We start from the raw sequence: 18,108 nt of genomic DNA, 5'->3' as shown, positions 1-18,108 counted from the left end.
CTCTCATTAAATGCCTGATTTTTCTTTTAATATATTTTTTACTTATTCACAAAGGTAAACAAAGAAATGCACCAATAATAATAACATATAATCTTGGTATAACATTGATGTGATATTTCTCTGTCTTTCTGTCAAAGTTTGTCAAGTTCTCAAAGAATTGCTGTTTATTTTATCACATTTATAAGTTAGTCTTGTCTCTTTTTGCAAAACCAGTACCTGCGTCTGTCATGGGACACTCCACCTTCTATGGTGTACACCCTAATGACAGCCCACTGGGGTCTCCCCTCCCCAAACCTCGTGGTTTCTGTGGTGGGTGGAGAAGGCAGGACGAAGGTGAAGACCTGGGTGCGGGAGGTGCTCAGGCAGGGGCTGGTGAAAGCTTCACAAAGCACAGGTAAACCAGTAATGAGATGGAACAAAAAGGGGGTCAGAGGTTACGTGCTAGTGAGTGGCATTGTGAAACTCAGACAGAGTGTTGACACAATCACTTCACAACAGTGGGCTCAAAGTTCTGGATCAATTCGACCACTTTAAACAAATAATGTCGTCTAGATTGTTAGAAATAAACTAGTAATAGTTTTAAAAATCACATTTTTTTTTTAAAGTATTGGAAAACAGTGTTGTTCGGGGTTGGAAAATCATTTTCATGTCTTCTGGGGCCCAAACAGAATTTGTAATGGGAGGATATCCAAAACACTTGAAAAATTATTTAACACTCAAACACTACTGAGTTCAACAACCTTCATCAAACAATTGATGCAGGTTGGTTCCTTCAAAACAGGCGTTTATTCAGTGCTGTCTTGTAGCACGAGACACTGAGATGTTGATACCTTTAAGCCGTGAGAACTGAAACTATCAAGTACAAAAATGTGTCATAAACTGCACGATATAATATCACAAATAAAATACGAACATAAACACAAACAGGTGAGGCACTACCTCGTTGACCCCTTGTTGTAAAAACAGTCTTTGATGAATCTTCTTCTTTTCTTGCTTCTGGAAAATCTGACAGTTCACAGATTGTATATATAAGATATCATGCGTCCGTCTCACAATACTGCTGTAGCGGAACCAAAAAATGCCGAACTTAAGTTCCTTTTTGAAACATAGTTTTTTAACTCATTTATAACTTAACCTATTTATCTATAACACTACATTATTTAACATGGATTACATATTTAGCATGAATTATAAACATAAATTATGACAAATTGACAACACTTGCACCCCATTAAGAGCAGACTTTGTCTGACCCCACTATCAGTTACTCTTCTCCAACCTTCTAAGAGACACAATGTAAATGTAAACTCCCTTTGTTTGTTTGTGCACAGTTATTCATTTTTTAAATACTTTTTATTGTCATCATGTTTTACCTTCAATACAAATCTTTTTAAATTCAACCCAAGGATGACAATATTTTACATTTTTGTAAAATACTGTGAAATATGACAATATTTTACATTTTTGTAAAATAACTAGAAGTAATATTAGAATATCATGGCTCGGTGTGACTTATGAAAAAGGATAAATAAATAAAATAAAATAATAATTAAAAAAGCAAGAAAAAATTCATAATTTCTTCCTTCACCAAGATCCTCTTCCCTTTCTCTTAAGTATTCAATATCTTGCAGAAAAACAAAACAAAACAGAATTAATTATGCACATTGAAATAAGGTAAGACTTGAGGGAAGGCAAGAGGAGTCCAATTAAGAAGAGGTAAAAAAAATAAGCAAGAAGATAAACAAGATAAACAAGAAAGACAAACATACAAAGCACAATAGTTAAAAAAAAAATTAAAGTTATTCATTTCTATAAGTGAGGTAACATATGTGGATGTTAGAATGAGATTTACACAAATTTAAAATGTAAACAGCAATATTGAATATAATCAACTGTATATTTTTGAAGAAGATGCACAAAATTGTACATATGTGTAACTATAAAAGACTGGAAAAGGACTTTGTATAAGAAATGCTTAATTATATATAAATGAAAATGTCTTTTCCAACAAAAAATAAAGAATAAAAACGTATTGATTAAAACAAAATAACAACAGCTACAAGCACATGATAGCAGTCATGTAGTAGCACAGGTTTCAGCATCTATCTGAATGACTCTATCTGAGTGCATGCAGGTGGGGCTTATGATACAAGTGTGAACCAGACAATAATAAAATAATTTGCGTGTCTATGTCTGGATTCTACGTGCAGGATGCTGTGTCATTATTTTCTTTGATAATGAGTCAGCACTTTGAGACATGCAGTTTAGCATGTAGCATCTCTCCTCCTGGCTACACTAAGTTACAGTCAGTTAATATGACCTCATATTCACGATGCTTACACACCCTATTCATAAGATCATCAGTCCTGTGAAAATGTATCATGTTTTTAAAAACCTCATGGCAGGAATCTTAAATGTTTCGATATCTTTAAAGCTACATCTGTTACTGCTTTCCTCATGTTTTACAGTGCTGACCTCAAAACAAACGTCATCAACTTTGCCTTTCCTTAAAACAGCATTTAGGGTAAACCCCTTCTCATAATTTCCCTTTTTTTAATTTATTCCTGTCATTCTTCCTCAAATTTCATAAACTTTTCTAAGTAACTGGCTAAAAGTGTTAAATAATGAATCAACTGACCTGGAAGATACGTAACTGAGTCATTGTGGTTCAGGGAAAATACAGCTGTTACAAAATGTAGTGGTGTATTGACTCTGTGTGACTCCCAGGGGCTCGTATCTTAATGTGGTTGCACAATGGCCTTTTCCTCTGAACTGCTGTGCCAGTAGCAGGTGGCACAAAGTGATACTGATCTCCCGCTATCGGAGGTCAGATGTAACTGTTCTGGCCTCTCAGTGGACCTGGATCAAAGCGAGGATAATGAGGCACATTTAAAAACATTTAGGTTGCTGCTGCTCGGCTTCAGCACAAACATGATTGTTAGGAAAGCACAGAGCTCTGCTGCTGTTTTTATACTGTAAAATCCTGCACATGGCTTCATATCATGATCTGAGTTTACTCCTGTGGTGTTCAAATGTTTCTTTTTTGATGTAGGACTCACATTTCCCTTTTCTTAACAGACAGTGAATTCTTTTCATTATTTTACTTTCTGTTGAATTCCTTTGAAACATGACGCTGATGAAAACTATTTATTACCTCTGCCAACTCAAAAAATAACAAATGAATCTTGATGAAATTTTCAGGAAATGTTCAAAATGGGATAAGGAAGAAGTGATTACATTTTGGAAGTGATCCAGATCACCGTCTGGATCTAGAACTTTTTTAAAGGATTCTTAAGCATTGTGAGATAAGACCATTTTCACCATATGTGTATATAACTCCACCATAAATGGTCGGATTGCTTTGCATAACAACACAAGACAAGGTCACCATAATTTCTAACAGATGTAAAAGTACGATCCAGATCCTGCCAATATTCTAGATACTAAGATCCATAATATGAAATATGTACTGCATCCAAGGTTATAACAGTTAATTAAAACGAAACTTAAAAGGAAAACTAAAATCTAAAATACATTGCAGTTAACTCAAACTTATAAAAATTAGAAAAGAAAACAAAAACGATACGTAAACTAAACCTGTATCTTGTGTTCACAAAACTAACTGGAACTAACCAAAATGATAGACAAAATGTCCTAAGTTATCGTTTCTGACAATATTAACAGCCTTTACAATTTAAATTAATCCAACACATTTTCCCAACCAATTTTACTACAGTTTTCGGCAGTTGTCAGTGTCGTACGGCACCATCATAGCGACGTACTGGGACGAGCTTATTTACTGCATTGACTGGCTGTGCGCTGTGCTGCAACGAAACGTAGTAGAGCAATGAATCAGAGCATCTGTAATAGTTTAATTTCATGTGAGTCTGACTTTATTATTTATTATTTACAGAATCAAAGTTTCTAAGTATTAAAGCTCATATTATATTGTTTCATATAATTTATATTTATATTATTTTTTATGTAATTTATGTTAACATTATTTTTATATAATTCATGAATTTATGTTTATATTTTTTATATTAAGTTTCTATTATTTTCTTGTGTTTAAGGCAGCAGCCAACAGTTCAGTAACAGCATTGACTGAGCAGTGAGCACTAGGTTAGACTTGAAAATAAACAGTATTAAAAAATATTTACGCTGACCTTTTTGAATCCTGCACCTGGTTAATAAGGTATGAAAAAACTAAAACTAAACTGAAACTAAACTAAAACTAAAACTAAGCCTTGTTGCAAAAATCAAAACTAATTCAAAACTAGAATGCCCGCTTTAAAACTAATTAAAATTAAACTATAATGACAAATCCAAAACTATTATAACCTTGACTGGGTCATAATTTTCATCATTGTCAGGAAACAAATTATCTTACAAACCTGCAACTAACACCAAATTGTAGCAGACAGTCTGCTGAAAGGGAGTATAACATTAAAGTCGGACTAAAGTGTTGCGCCACAAGCACAATCACACAAAAGGATCCAGAAAAATGTAACCCTAACCCACTTTTTAACAGCCAATCAATGTCTTAAAGCTTAGAAGAAAAGATTTGTAGTTATATGAAATGGATTTGAAATTAAAACCAGTGTTTATGACATAAAAAGCCTAACAAGACAAAGAGCCACAAGAGTGAAGATCTCTGAGCAGCTCATTTTTAATGTCTAAAACCACCGTGGTCAGAGTCAGGTGAAGTTATGAGCCACAAACTGCAGTAAAAGACGTTTTAAAACTCCAGATTTGCTCTAAATGTTTAAAGTGATTGTTGGGGGAAAGTAAGATCTGCTAAGACACCAACCTAACCACAGAAGAGCTTTAACCAAACGCCTCCTCTTTCTCCTCTTTTTTTCCTGTACTTGTCCCTACTTCAGGAGCGTGGATCCTGACAGCCGGCCTGCGCGAAGGTGTTGGCAGGTGTGTTGGAGAGGCGGTGAGGGATCATGCCACCGCTGCCTCGTCCGTCTCCCTCAATAAGGTGGTGGCGCTGGGCATCGCTCCCTGGGGCCTGGTGCACAACAGAGAGCAGCTGGTCAACGCTCAGGTTGTTCAGCCACTGTAATCACACATTAGCCTTCATCATGACTGATTAAAAACACAAAAGGATGTCCTAAAGAGCCAACAGAAGGCCCCTGATCGTCATAATTCTCCATTCTTCTTCTCACAGGGGAGCTTTCCTGCTAAATATTACGTCCAGAACCCGTCCCGGGACTCCTGCTGCCTCGACAATAACTACCAGGCCTTCCTGCTGGTGGACGATGGGAGTGTGGGACGCAGAGGAGGAGAGACGGGGCTCAGGGCCAAACTGGAGGACTACATCTCCCATCAGCGCACAGGGATCTGGGGTGAGAGACAAAACAATGAAGCATGAAAACACTACTCTTAGTTTCATGATAGTCACGAGTAAAGAAAGTCAACCCTGAGGTAACGTTGGAAGAATGTGTTTTTATGTGTAAACACGAGCTTGTTCCTACTTGTTACACGCTCTTCCTCCTTCTTGTGGTGATCTCTTGTTAATGCGTCTGATGGTAACACGATGCTCTGGAGGAAAACCTCTGCATGCTGCTGCATGTGTGTGATTCCTGACTCCACGACGTGTAATATCAGGCTGGGATCTGTCTGCAATGTAGCAGAGATGCTTCAAGATGCATTACAGCAAATATATGTAGCTGGACTGTGCCAAGAATGCTACACCGCAAGAAACTGAAATCTTATCAAGTGTTTTCGTCTTATTTTCAGCAGAAAATGTCTTTTTAGACTTAATATGAGCCACATTCACCTGACCAATCCAGAAAAATGTCTTATTTCAAGTCATTTAAAGATGCAAATGAGGTCTGAATTAGGAGTGGGAGAAAAAAATTTAAATGATATATTGGGAGTTTTTTTTTTGGCAATATCAAAATCAGGGTTCTTTGTCAAAAACTCATTTTTTTCAAAATTCAGATTCTTCATTTCAGTCTTTGTTTATAAACTGGATTGGAAAATAACCACTTTTCTCCAGCAGAGGGCGAAATGTTTCTCTCTGACTCATGTGATGTGCATTTTATGGGAAAATATGGCTCCTGGTACTGTCTGTAGACATCATCATCATCATTAAACTAAAAACCATAAATCTGGAAGAATCGCAATATAAATTGAATTGCCGCCCCAAAAATCATAATAGAATTGAATCGCAAGAATAGCATATACAATAGCAAAAATAGCATAGCAAAAATTTTTCTTGTTCTACTGGCTGATTTTTTCTTTACTTGTTTCAAACAATTCAGACATCATTTTTGTCTCAAAATAACTTGCAACAAGTTTCTTGTCATTTTTTCGTCTCTTTTTCGTCATTTTTGCATTTAGAATGGGTCATTACTTTGTATGGTTCGTTTTTGGTCGTGGACACCAAACTGTTTTTTTTCTTCAGTGACAGTTTTACTATTTTTGCTCCTGTGTTTGTCTTGAGATCCTACATGTAACCATGGCTGCATTGTTTACATGTGAAATCAGCCGTTAGCAGCCTGTAGCATGTCGATGCTAACTGGTGCTAGGTCTGATGTTCCCCACAAGGTTAGTTGAGAAGGGGGACGAGTGTAACAAGACAATTTTTACTTAAGATGCAGTGTAGCATTATTAAAAAAGGAGGCAGTCAGAAGAAAAATGATTGAATAGAAATGTTTTGTGTGTTTGTTTGAATAGGCAGTGGCAGCATTGACATTCCTGTCCTCTGTATGCTGATATCAGGAGACACAAGCATGCTGGAGGTAAAGATTTGTCTTTGTTGAGGACATTATAAAGACAGTTTAATGCCTTCGTTGGTATAAAAGTCACTCTTTTCTCTTCCCTCACTCCTGTCAGAGAGTGGATCTGTCTCTGAAGAACTCCATGCCCTGGCTGGTGCTGGCCGGCTCAGGAGGCCTGGCCGACTTCCTGAGTGACGTCTTGGAGAACCTGTCGTCAGCCCCGGTGGTTCAGTCCTCAGGCGAGGGTGACAGTGAAGCTGGTCCCAGCGTGGATCTGAAGGACAGGGTTGCAGAACGGGTTAAGAAGCATTTCCCTTCTGAAACAGAGCCAGACAAACTGGTTGAACGGGTCAGTATGGATTTAGTGTTTTCTTTGTTGTTGTTGTTGTCAGGCTTGCAGGAAGAAGCTGTGCGAGCGTCTGGCTATACTTCAAATAATAAATCCAGTCATCTCAAGGGTTTTCTCCATCTCCTTTTGTTTCTTCTAATCTTCAAAGATCCAGATTTTCTTTCACTTCTTTTAAAGGGGTATTCCCAATAATATGCACTTTTGAGTATAACTTCATACCATCCAGCAAATTTCAATTACTGAAGTGATTTTCTTGGGTATCTCAGTTCTGCAAAATTAAGACGTTTCCTCAAACTACTTCCTGTCTCAGAACGACCCAGATATCTGGAAACTGAAACCGTTGAGGTCAAAGCTTTCAGTTTTCAGAAAGTGAAATGTTAAAGCTGTCAAAGAGCAACTGTGTTGAATTAAATTAATAACTTTATTTTCTGGGAAGGCCGTAGTTTTCCTTAAACAGAAACTGAAATTCTCTTCCCCTTCTGTAAAGTTCCTCTCAGTGAAATGTTGAAATTGTTCCTGTATCTGGTTATTGATGCTCTTATTCAATTACTGAACTAATCAGTGCCCAAACAGTGTTAGCTGTGCTGTGATTGGCTAACGGTTGAACCAGAGACTGACTAGATATTGACTTAATCTGGCAGGGGTTGTGCTGAACTGAATCTCGGGGTCTTGTGCTCACCTTGTCAGAGTTTTTTCTACATCACCATCAGTTAACCGTAAATTATTCTGGTAATTCTGAACTTATGTTAAACTTAACTTTTAATTATCAACCTGTGTCTGCAGGTTCTGAGCATCTACCAAAACAGGGACTTCATCACTATCTACCACGGAGAGCAGGAGGGTCCGAATGACTTTGACACAGTCCTGCTTAAAGCTTTGGTGGGAGGTAATGAAAAAATAGCTAATGAATTTATAAACCATCTTCAATACCAGATCTTTCTTTTTTATTAAAATAATGTATCATTATACCACTTGTTCGATACGTCTTCAATACAACTTTTCCTGTTTTTTTCCCCTCTTTTTTTGTCAGTTCATTTTTTTTCCATTTTACAAAAAAGGGGAAAAAATAAAAATTATAATAAAATTTTATATATATATATATATATATATATATATATATATATATATATATATATATAATTTTTGTTTTCCCCTTATTTATTTATTATATATATATATTTATTTATTTATTATATCCATTTTTATATAAATATATTAATAAATATATTAATAAATATATGTATATATATATATATATATATAAAGGGGAAAAAATAAAAATTCTAAAAAAATATTATATAATTTTTGTTTTCCCCTTATTTATTAATTATATATATTTATTTATCTATTATATATTTTTTATATAAATATAGAAATAAATAAATAAATAAATAAATAAATAAATAAAAAAAAATATATATATATATATATATATATATATATATATATATATATATATATATATATATATATATATATAATCAAAAATAAAGAATAAACGTATAAAAAATTAAGATTTTTTTTCCATTTCATAAAAAAGGGAAAAAATAAAAATGATAAAAATAAATAAATAAAATAAAAATGGAAAATGAAATGGAGTTAAATGATACCAATTGTTCTAAAAAAACTTCAAATAAATTATTAACAAAAAATTTAGAACCATAAATGAGAAAACTAATATACATATGTTTATCCACAGACAGATTTTTTTTAATAAAATGAAAACCAGTTCCTTACTACACTTACAATATTAACAATAAAATATAAAATGAAGATATGATTGTATGACTGGTTTTGTGTTTTTCAGCTAGCAAGCATCGCGCCTCAGTGGACGCCAGCCCTTACAACGAAGAGCTGAAGCTGGCGGTCACTTGGAACAGGGTCGACATCGCTAAGAGTGAACTCTTCAACGGAGACATCCAGTGGAGGGTGAGGATGAAACATCTCTCAGAGAAATACATGCTCTCAGAAAAAACCTATGAAGCATTCTGTTTTGGATTTCTTTAAAATATATTTCTTAAATCAAATAGTACGAAGATTTGGAGGACTCCATGACAGACGCTCTGATCAACGACAAGCCTCAGTTTGTGCGCCTCTTCACTGAGAATGGACTCAACATCCTGGACTACCTGACGTACGGGAGGCTGGAGAACCTGTACCGCTCTGTGCCAGACGGCACTTTGCTTTACCAGCTGCTTCAGCGCCGCCTGGTTTTGCGGCTGGGGACTGCAGCGCCCACGACAACCTCAAACGCACAGGAGTCTCCAGAGAAGACAAAGAGCAGCACTGCAAGGAAGATCAGCCTGTTTGAGGTGGATTTCCTACACCCTGAAATTTTACATCATCAAGAAGAAAAAAGCTGATTTTTATACTTTCCTTTTTTCTCAGGTGTCAGGTGTCCTGGAGCTGTTGATGGGTGATGTCTGTCAGCCGTTTTACTATGACGCCATAGGTTTAGAGATGACCTCATCGAAAAGGAGAGCTTTGAGGGTACGCTCAACTTTTACTAACAGAAGGATCTATGCTTTGTCTGTCACAGTTACGTCTTTAACAGTCTTCTTCTTCTTCTATGAATCATAGAGGGCCAGTACTCTGCTGTCTGGAGAATGCCTGTATGGGAGCAAACGCTGCCTCTACCCCTGGGCTTCTCTCTTCATCTGGGCCGTCCTGCAGAACCGTAGCGAGATGGCTACCTTCTTCTGGGAAATGGTAAAACAACAAACATGACAACCTTTCTTTGTATCTTTTACATCTCTCCACAAAGATTTAAACCCTGACTTTCATCGCGTCTTCCTCAGGCAGGCGAGTCAGTGCTGAGCGCTCTGAGTGGCTGTAAGATCCTGAGGGAACTCTCCAAGCTGGAGGTCGAGACTGAGACCAAACTCTCCATGAAGGAGCTGGCTCAGAAGTTTGAGAACCTGGCACATGGTAATTTTTGGATAGTGTCAGAAAATAAATTTCCTTTCCTGAACTTTCATTGAATGTTGACCTCTCCTCCTCAGACGTCTTCAGCTCGTGCTACCGCAGCAACGAGAGTCGCTCTTTCACCCTGCTGATCAGGAAGTCTCCTGTTTGGGGAGGCACCACCTGCCTCCAGATGGGCACGGGCGCCGACGCACGCCTTTTCTTCAGCCATGACGGAGTGCAGGTGTGTCTACGTTTTCATTCCTCGTGTGGGGCTGATATAAGGAAGTAGGGCTGGGAAAATATGCTATTATCGCAATGCAGTTCTATTAAAAAACCAAGTGTCCAGGACTGAGCTTCTTCAGCAGTCTGTTCAGTCTCTGTCTCCTGGATCCTGTCTGCTCACAGCAGGTGAAGCTCTTCCAATGTGGCCTTGGTTAGCTCTGTTAGCCATGTCAGTGAATAGCATGATGCTAATCTGCCTTCTAGTATTCTCTCTGTTGCTGAGTTAGCACAGTTAGCTTGTCCATCTTATTGGAGATAGATCTTATGTTCCCAATAACGATGGATGGAAGGACAGGTCCATGTCTTCACTTCTTAGCTCACACCTGAGAACCAGCATGTCATCCTCACCTTGTGGGAAACATCTGGCCTTGCACCAGTTAGCACTGACATGCTACAGGCTGTTAACAGCTGATTTCACATGTGAACAATGCAGCTATGGTGACATGTAGGATCTCCAGACAAACACAGGAGAAAAAAATAGTAAAAATATCACTGAAGACAAAACCAGTTTGGTGTCCGTGACCAACAAATGAACCACACAAGGAAATGATCCACTCCAAATACAAAGATGAATAAAATACAAGAAACGGACAAAGAAGCTGCTGCAACAGGCAACTACGCCCATTAGGGTGGTGCCTAGCCAAATATATACAATATGTTTACATACATATGCACATATGAGCCACATTCACTTGATATTCATCTCTAAACTGCTGATGCTGTGTCTTGTCTTCCAGTCTCTGCTGTCACAGATCTGGTGGGGCGACATGAAGAGGAACACGGAGGTGTGGAAGCTTCTTCTCACCTTTTTCTGCCCTGTCCTCTGCTACACCAACCTCATCTCCTTCAGGTAAACTCCACATCCTTGTATCAAGGTTGTTATTTCTCTTTTGTAGCCTTAAGAGGATTTGAAACACACTGATATTGTTAACCTTCATCTATGCTGCAGGGAGGAAGAGGAGCATCAGCAAGAGGAGCAGGGGAAGCCTCATGAGGACACACATGGCAGGGACAGTGACAGCCTCTACGGCACAACGATTTTCTCTTTCTCAGACATCAAGCACATGTGAGTGCCAAAAAAGAGCTTTATGTAGACGTAGGAAAGTGTTTTTCTGTGTTTTGATTGGTTAAAAATGTTTCTGTGTTGTTCCAGTGAAGCCGACGCTCAAGGATTTCACTCTCCCAGAACAGCAACCATCAAAGGTCAGTCCTCTTTCAGCTTTTTACCACTATGAGGACTGTTTCAGCTTCAGACTCATGTCACATGATTGTTGTTTCAGGCATACCTCACACTCACAAACGACCAAAGCGCCCATTCATCGTGTCCAGGTGGCGCCAGTTCTGGTTCGCACCCGTTACCTCGTTTTTAGGGAACGTCCTGATGTATTTCCTCTTCCTGCTGCTGTTCGCCTACGTGCTGCTGGTAGATTTCACACCTCCCCCGCCTGCAGGCCCGGCTATTACCGAGTATGTGCTGTACTTCTGGGTGTTCACCATCGTGTGTGAGGAGATCAGGGAGGTGAGTGTGGGCAAAACTTTCCCCCTCACAGACTTGAAGTCATGACGCTGTGAGCTGAAAATTGTTTTTTCTTCTCCAAGACGTTCTTTCTGGGGACGAAGACTTGGCGCCAGAGGATCAGATTGTACATTCAGGACGTGTGGAACAAGTGTGACCTCATCGCTTTCACGCTCTTCATCATTGGATTGATCTGCAGGTCAGACAACAGTTGAACACAGTCTGTAGCATCACCACAAACCCCTGAAACCAAAGCCTTAAAGGTCGTATCTCAGACATGACAGAGACATGTTCACATTTTTTCTTGTTTACAAATTTTCCCAAGTTGACCACTAGGTGGCGCACTGGCCTCACTCTGGGCTTCTCTCTGTTCCAGGATGTTTGAGTGGTCGTACGGGTTCGGCAGAGACATCCTGTGTGTGGACTACATGGTGTTCACCATCCGTCTCATTCACATCTTTGCCATCCACAAACAGCTGGGACCAAAAATCATCATCGTCGGAAAGATGGTGAGACATGCTTCAAAAGTCTTAAAATGTCTTAAATTCATTAAAAATTTCACAAATGTCTTCAATTTTTGGGGGCAGAACAAGTTAATGTTATATGTTTTCTTCTATGTAGGCAAAGTCAAAAACTTTTATCTGTTAAGTGATATCTGCCCTGTGTACGAGACTCTTATTGTAGTAGCGGCATTAGCTTGCACAGCCTGTCATGTCTGGACTTTAACTTTCAGCTCTGGTGTGTCTGGTGGGTCTTATTTGCTCAGAAGAATATCAATCCATAACCTATGGTAGCCCATTTACGCCAATTTAAAAAAAAAATGAAATTATGAGAAAAAAAGTCATAATTTCAGATAAAATTCATAATAATGAGATGAAAATTCAAAATTGTGACATAAAAAGTTTAAATTGTAAAAAAAAGAGTCATAAAACAAAAGTCAAAATTATGAGATAAGAATTCATAACTATGTAATGATCACTAATAATTGTGACATAAAAAGTCAAAATTATGAGATAAAAAGTCGAAATCATTAGATGAAAATTCACAATTGTAAGATAAAAGGTTGAAAATATTGAAAAAAAAATCAAAATAATGGGACGAAAATTCATAATATTGAGAAAAAGTCATAATCATGAGATTTAAATTCATAACCACAAGATAAAAAGTTAAAATTATGAGGGAAAAGGGTCATAATTGTAAGATAAAATATATAATTACGAGATTAAAAAAATCAAAATTGTGATATAAAAAAATTAAAATTATTTGGAACAAAAATCACACTTATGACATAAAAAGTCAAAATAATGACATAAAAATTCATAATCATGTGATAATGACTTCATTGTAAGATAAAAAGTCTAAATTTTAATAAAATTTCAAAACTATGAGAGAAGAAGTCAAAATCATCAGATGAAAATTTGAAATTGTAAGATCCAAAAGTTGGAATTATGAGATAAAAATTAAGAAATCTGAGATGAAAAGTTGAAATTATTAGAAATAAAAGTCATACTTACGAAATAAAAAAATCTTAATTATGTAATGAAGAATCATTATTGTGAGATAAAAAGTCCAAATTTAAATAAAAAGTTGAAATTATGAGAAACTCAAGTCATAATTTCAAGATAAAAAGTCAAAATAATGAGATAAAATGTCATTATTTAGTTTCAAAAAAGAAAAAAATGTTTTAGTTTTATTCCTAAATAGAAAACACCTCTGCTTTTGTTTTTCTTCTATGGATACAATTTTCAGTTGTTGGTTTTGTCTTTAATCCCTGTGATATAAATTAGGTGCATGCTAGCTAGCCAGTTTGGGACTTTGGGTAAATGCAGATTTATTGAGGGTTGGTCTGATGGCGTCCTGTGGATTCAACTACAGTAGGATCCCCTCAACCATCGTCTATGATTAAAGCATTTTTGGCCTTAAGGTTCATTGAAGATGGCATTAAAAAATAAAAAAAAACACTTGATAAGATTTCAGTTTTTCAGTTTTTTCTCTTTTCCCTCCTGTTCAGATGAAGGACGTCTTCTTCTTCCTCTTCTTCCTGGGGGTGTGGCTCATGGCATACGGAGTGGCCAATCAGGCTTTGCTTTACTCCTACGACCCTCGGCTTGACCGCATCTTCAGGCGGGTTTTCTACCGGCCGTATCTGCACATTTTCGGACAGATTCCTGTGGAAGAGATGGATGGTAAGACTTTTTTTCTTTGGACATTTTGTCTTGTTTTGAAGCTGAGAGACTGGAAATGAATGACCTTTTCTGTTTTATGTGCATGGCAGTGGGAAAACACTGGGACATGCCCTGCACAGACAACGTGACGCTGATCCAGAACGGAGACGAACCGTGCAGGGTTCTGTACAGTAACTGGCTGGTTGTGATTCTGCTGGTTGTTTATCTTCTGGTCACAAACATCCTCCTCATCAACCTGCTCATCGCCATGTTCAGGTAAACAACAGGACCACCAGTGGCTCCACTGAGTCATTTTTGGGCCTCGAGCTGATCTTCTCTGACCTCTTCTCTGTCCCCTTTAGCAACACTTTCTCTGAGGTGCAGGCAAACAGCGACATCTACTGGAAGTTCCAGCGCTACAACCTGATCGTTCAGTACCACTCGCGGCCTTCCCTCGCTCCTCCTTTCATCATTCTGTCACACATCAATCTCTTTATTAAGAGGAACATTCGCAAGGTGCCATCCATCAAGATCCACCACTTTGGTCAGTTTGTAAACAGACCTCTAACATCCTTCAAGCTCCTTCCTGCTTGGTACAGGAAATTAAATAAATGAATCAAACAAATCTTTATCTTTTTTGTCTGCTAGTTTTGCAGTTAACAGGGAAAGCAGCTAACAGGCTAATGACGTGGGAAACCATCCAGAAGGAGGATTTTCTGACAGCCCAGAACAAAATCCAGAAAAGCAGCGACTCAGAGAGGCTCAAACGGATGTCTGGGAAGTGAGGACACCCTCTCACACTGACACCGGCTTAGACAAATGACATATTTCTTTAAACCCTATTGTGCTGAGCTTACTGTCCCCCTGTTTTTTTTTTTCAGAGTGGATGGTGTCATGAAACATCTGACAGAGAGCAGAGACTTCGACCACAGGCTGAGGGCTCTGGAGAATGAGGTAAAAACTACAGACGCTCATAAATCTGTTTCAATCGAGTCTTCGTGATGCCTTCATGTCTGTAGGATAGAGCAAGGGTGTCAAACTCATTTTCACTGAGGGCTGCATCAGCATAATCAATCAATCAATCAAACTTTATTTATAAAACACTTTTCATGCGCAACAGTGGCAACACAAAGTGCTTGACAAAAGAAAAGAAAACAAACAAACTAGACATGAGCGATTGGTGCTGATTTCCTCAATTTTGGGGGATTGGTGATCGGCCCATCCTTACATATGAAACTGATCTTATAAACCTCTAGGGAGGTCTGACAGCCAGCCATTGTTGCTTTTTGCTCTGAGACCTAAAGCTCAGGTCACTTTATTGGTTGTTTAAGTTTAAACATAAAGATTTTCTTGTTTCACAGGTATTTTTCAATGATTTTCAAAAAAATAGGATTGGAACATTGTAGGTATATGCTGTCAGTTATAAAAATTAAAAATTGGTTTTGGCCCAAATCGGTATCGGCAGGTCAGGCTTTTTAAAGATCTTGATCGGCCGGAAAATTTTGATCAGTGACCTGATAAACCCACATGAACACACACACCAATGCACAACCCTCCATCTCCAACCCACCAACCCACACTCCTAGTGCACAAGGTGAACACAATTTAATTAAAACCCATGCAGATGACCTGAGGAACTGTGGAAATGCTATCTGGAGACCTTCATGAGGAAACTCTAAAGTTAAGAAAAATGTTAAACTCAAAACTAGAAAAAGAACAAACAAATTAAAAAAAACCAAGACGATAATAATATCCATTAAAAGACTAAAGCAGTAAAGGAAAAAATGATGTAAAACTAAAACTTTAAGATACAAAAATAAAAAGCTGAAAGTAGCAGTGCAGTAAATAAGAAGATAAATAATTAAGGCAAAACCGATAAAAAAGATAAATATAATTTAAACTAAAGGTTAAGACTATACGCCTTTAAGAAGAAGAAGATCCAAACTTATTTAAATAAATAGATAAATAAGTAAAAGTAAACTCAGTTAGAAGCTAGTGAATTATGTGTAAAATGGTTGTCAAGGGCCAGATGTAACTGTAAGACTATAAAATGTAGCTAAATGTAACTACATTTAATGTAAAATAAAAACAGCTACTACCTCAAAAATGCACCTACTGAAAAAGACTTTCTTTGCCACATTAAAACTTACTTTCACTACCACAAAATGCTGATGTAGATTGTACTCTGTGACAACCGCCACAGCCTCTTAACACAAAAGACACACCAGTTTTTCTCCTTGAAGCACAAACATATACTCCCCTTCCCATCTGTCTTATAACAGCCTCAAATCAGCAACAACTTCCTGGACATTTTGGGATCATTGTTTTGTTTCTCAATTCCACTAGTTTGGAATGTTTTGATGTGAAAACACTGCCATCTAGTGGCGGGATGCTGCCACTCTTCTGGTAACTTAATCAGTCGGCATCACAGGAAATGTAGTTTATGGTCCTGGTCAGACCTTTTAAGCTTTCGTGGGCCACAAAAATGTTGTGGTGGGCCACATTTGGCCTGTGGGCCTTAAGTTTGACACGTGGTTTAGAGTGACTCAGCACGTAAGCTGAGTCACTCTATCCTAAGGAAGGTTGAATAAATGTCACCCCTCCACATATAACATGGTAACTCATATCATGACGGCTGGGACTCAGTGTTCTGATATCGATATCATCAGTTGGAGATTTGAGGTTGGTATTTGAACTCTTTTATTAGCAAAAGACTGAAAGCAAAACCTCTGTTAACTGCTGCAGACAGCAGCTGTGAGAGCAAAACACCCTCATTTGTTAAAGTAGCTTGCATAGCTTTGGTCATTTGCAAAAAGGGCTGAAAGGAGTTAGAAAGTCTTAGAAAAATCTCCCTTCTAGATATATGCCTGATTGTAATCCACACTGTAAAATGAGATTACTAGAGCTGATATTGAAACGATTTCTGTGATTAATTTTGTAGTGATGGTGGACACAGGGGCCTAACTGTCAGAAAGAAAAAGGACAGAAGAGCAGAAGAAAGAGAAATGGAAGAGTGATAGAGCGCAAGCTAAAGGCTAAAGCTAATCAGTTTGTGCTAATGTTCATTCCAACCCACAGTCAGCAGTTATTCTGCAGTGGTCTGTTCAAACTTGAGAGTCTATCAATAAAATAGTAAATATATAGTGTCGATAGCACTATATATAGCCGGCTACTACAACGTTAGCTTGATGTCACGTTTTAAACCGTAGGGCTACATAACTTTACTGATAAATACCTTACATCCAGTAAAAAGTTGTCTTGAACAAAAAAAATTTGTTTCAATCCTATCTCCATTTAATTCCAAAACAAACGCACGCTTCGCTAACAGTCATTTACGACAGTGTGTGGAGCCTCCAGGCCACAGGGTGGCAGATCAGGACACAGTGCACAAATCCTCCTCATTGCATCTTTAATAACCCTTTCTGCTTAGCATTAGAAAATACCACACTATAGCCAGTTAGCTTAGCATGCAGAAGGTGGAAGTATGGAGCATAAAATCCCATAAAAAAAAGGTTTTGACTCTTCTGGTCCCTCTCTCAGATGGAGTACTGCTCCAGCGCTCTCAGCTGGATCGTTGAAACTCTGGCTCAGGGCAGCACGTTCAAACCTCCTCGGCCTCCTCCTACACTGAGAGGTACCTTCATACGTGTATCTTTACATGCTGCATGTCATGAGTTGGAGTGTCACGTGTGTTCACTGAGCTTGTTTGACTCGTTTATTTGATTATTTGTTGTCAGACTTTGCACGTTACTCACTGTCTCTTTCCTCTGCACAGATGCTTTCCCCTCTTCCTCCTGATTCGGCTCACGTGATGCTTTCTCTCACCCAGAAAAAACAAAAAAGGTCAAAAAGCTTTAACTGAAAGGAGTGAAAGGAGAGAAACTACGTCTCTTTTTTTAAAGTATAAAATAATACACAGCTGATATTAAAGTGTGCAATTAATGTTTGTTAAATGCCAAAGTCAGCTGCATGGATTTATCATGCAGCATGTCTTAAGTTGCCTTTTTGTTCATTATGTTTTTACTGCTGTAGATTTAATCTGATGGCTGTCAATCATTTTTTATGGTTGGTATTTTACTGTTTTAACGAAAGTATGAACCTGTGACAAATGTCAATGCACAAATACTTTTTTACTTTTTGACTTCTGGCCAAATA

The 18,108-nt window shown here is 37.8% G+C and overlaps 1 protein-coding gene across 1 annotated transcript in view; it reads left to right on the top strand.

The window, feature by feature from the left end:
- Positions 1-18,108, top strand: part of LOC141785026 (transient receptor potential cation channel subfamily M member 4-like) — a 21,128-nt gene extending 3,020 nt beyond the window's left edge. Inside the window, exons 4-28 of the mRNA XM_074663095.1 lie at positions 214-394; positions 4,884-5,053; positions 5,177-5,354; positions 6,691-6,755; positions 6,850-7,083; positions 7,867-7,969; positions 8,891-9,012; positions 9,114-9,395; positions 9,472-9,573; positions 9,664-9,792; positions 9,882-10,011; positions 10,086-10,231; positions 11,010-11,122; positions 11,222-11,338; positions 11,426-11,475; positions 11,553-11,791; positions 11,872-11,987; positions 12,165-12,297; positions 13,800-13,974; positions 14,064-14,229; positions 14,316-14,497; positions 14,602-14,734; positions 14,835-14,907; positions 17,494-17,587; positions 17,729-18,108. Of these exons, the coding sequence (XP_074519196.1) occupies positions 214-394; positions 4,884-5,053; positions 5,177-5,354; positions 6,691-6,755; positions 6,850-7,083; positions 7,867-7,969; positions 8,891-9,012; positions 9,114-9,395; positions 9,472-9,573; positions 9,664-9,792; positions 9,882-10,011; positions 10,086-10,231; positions 11,010-11,122; positions 11,222-11,338; positions 11,426-11,475; positions 11,553-11,791; positions 11,872-11,987; positions 12,165-12,297; positions 13,800-13,974; positions 14,064-14,229; positions 14,316-14,497; positions 14,602-14,734; positions 14,835-14,907; positions 17,494-17,587; positions 17,729-17,751 (3,456 nt within the window). The 3' untranslated portion in view covers positions 17,752-18,108. The remainder of the gene's footprint in view (positions 1-213; positions 395-4,883; positions 5,054-5,176; positions 5,355-6,690; positions 6,756-6,849; positions 7,084-7,866; positions 7,970-8,890; positions 9,013-9,113; positions 9,396-9,471; positions 9,574-9,663; positions 9,793-9,881; positions 10,012-10,085; positions 10,232-11,009; positions 11,123-11,221; positions 11,339-11,425; positions 11,476-11,552; positions 11,792-11,871; positions 11,988-12,164; positions 12,298-13,799; positions 13,975-14,063; positions 14,230-14,315; positions 14,498-14,601; positions 14,735-14,834; positions 14,908-17,493; positions 17,588-17,728) is intronic.

Source organism: Halichoeres trimaculatus, unplaced genomic scaffold, assembly GCF_033239565.1.
Source record: "Halichoeres trimaculatus isolate MK-OKI-2021-1 unplaced genomic scaffold, fHalTri1.1 fHalTri1_scaffold_23, whole genome shotgun sequence".
Classification (NCBI taxonomy): domain Eukaryota; kingdom Metazoa; phylum Chordata; class Actinopteri; order Labriformes; family Labridae; genus Halichoeres; species Halichoeres trimaculatus.
Note: the sequence above shows the minus strand (reverse complement) of the source record. Positions and strands in the feature narration are given on the sequence as shown.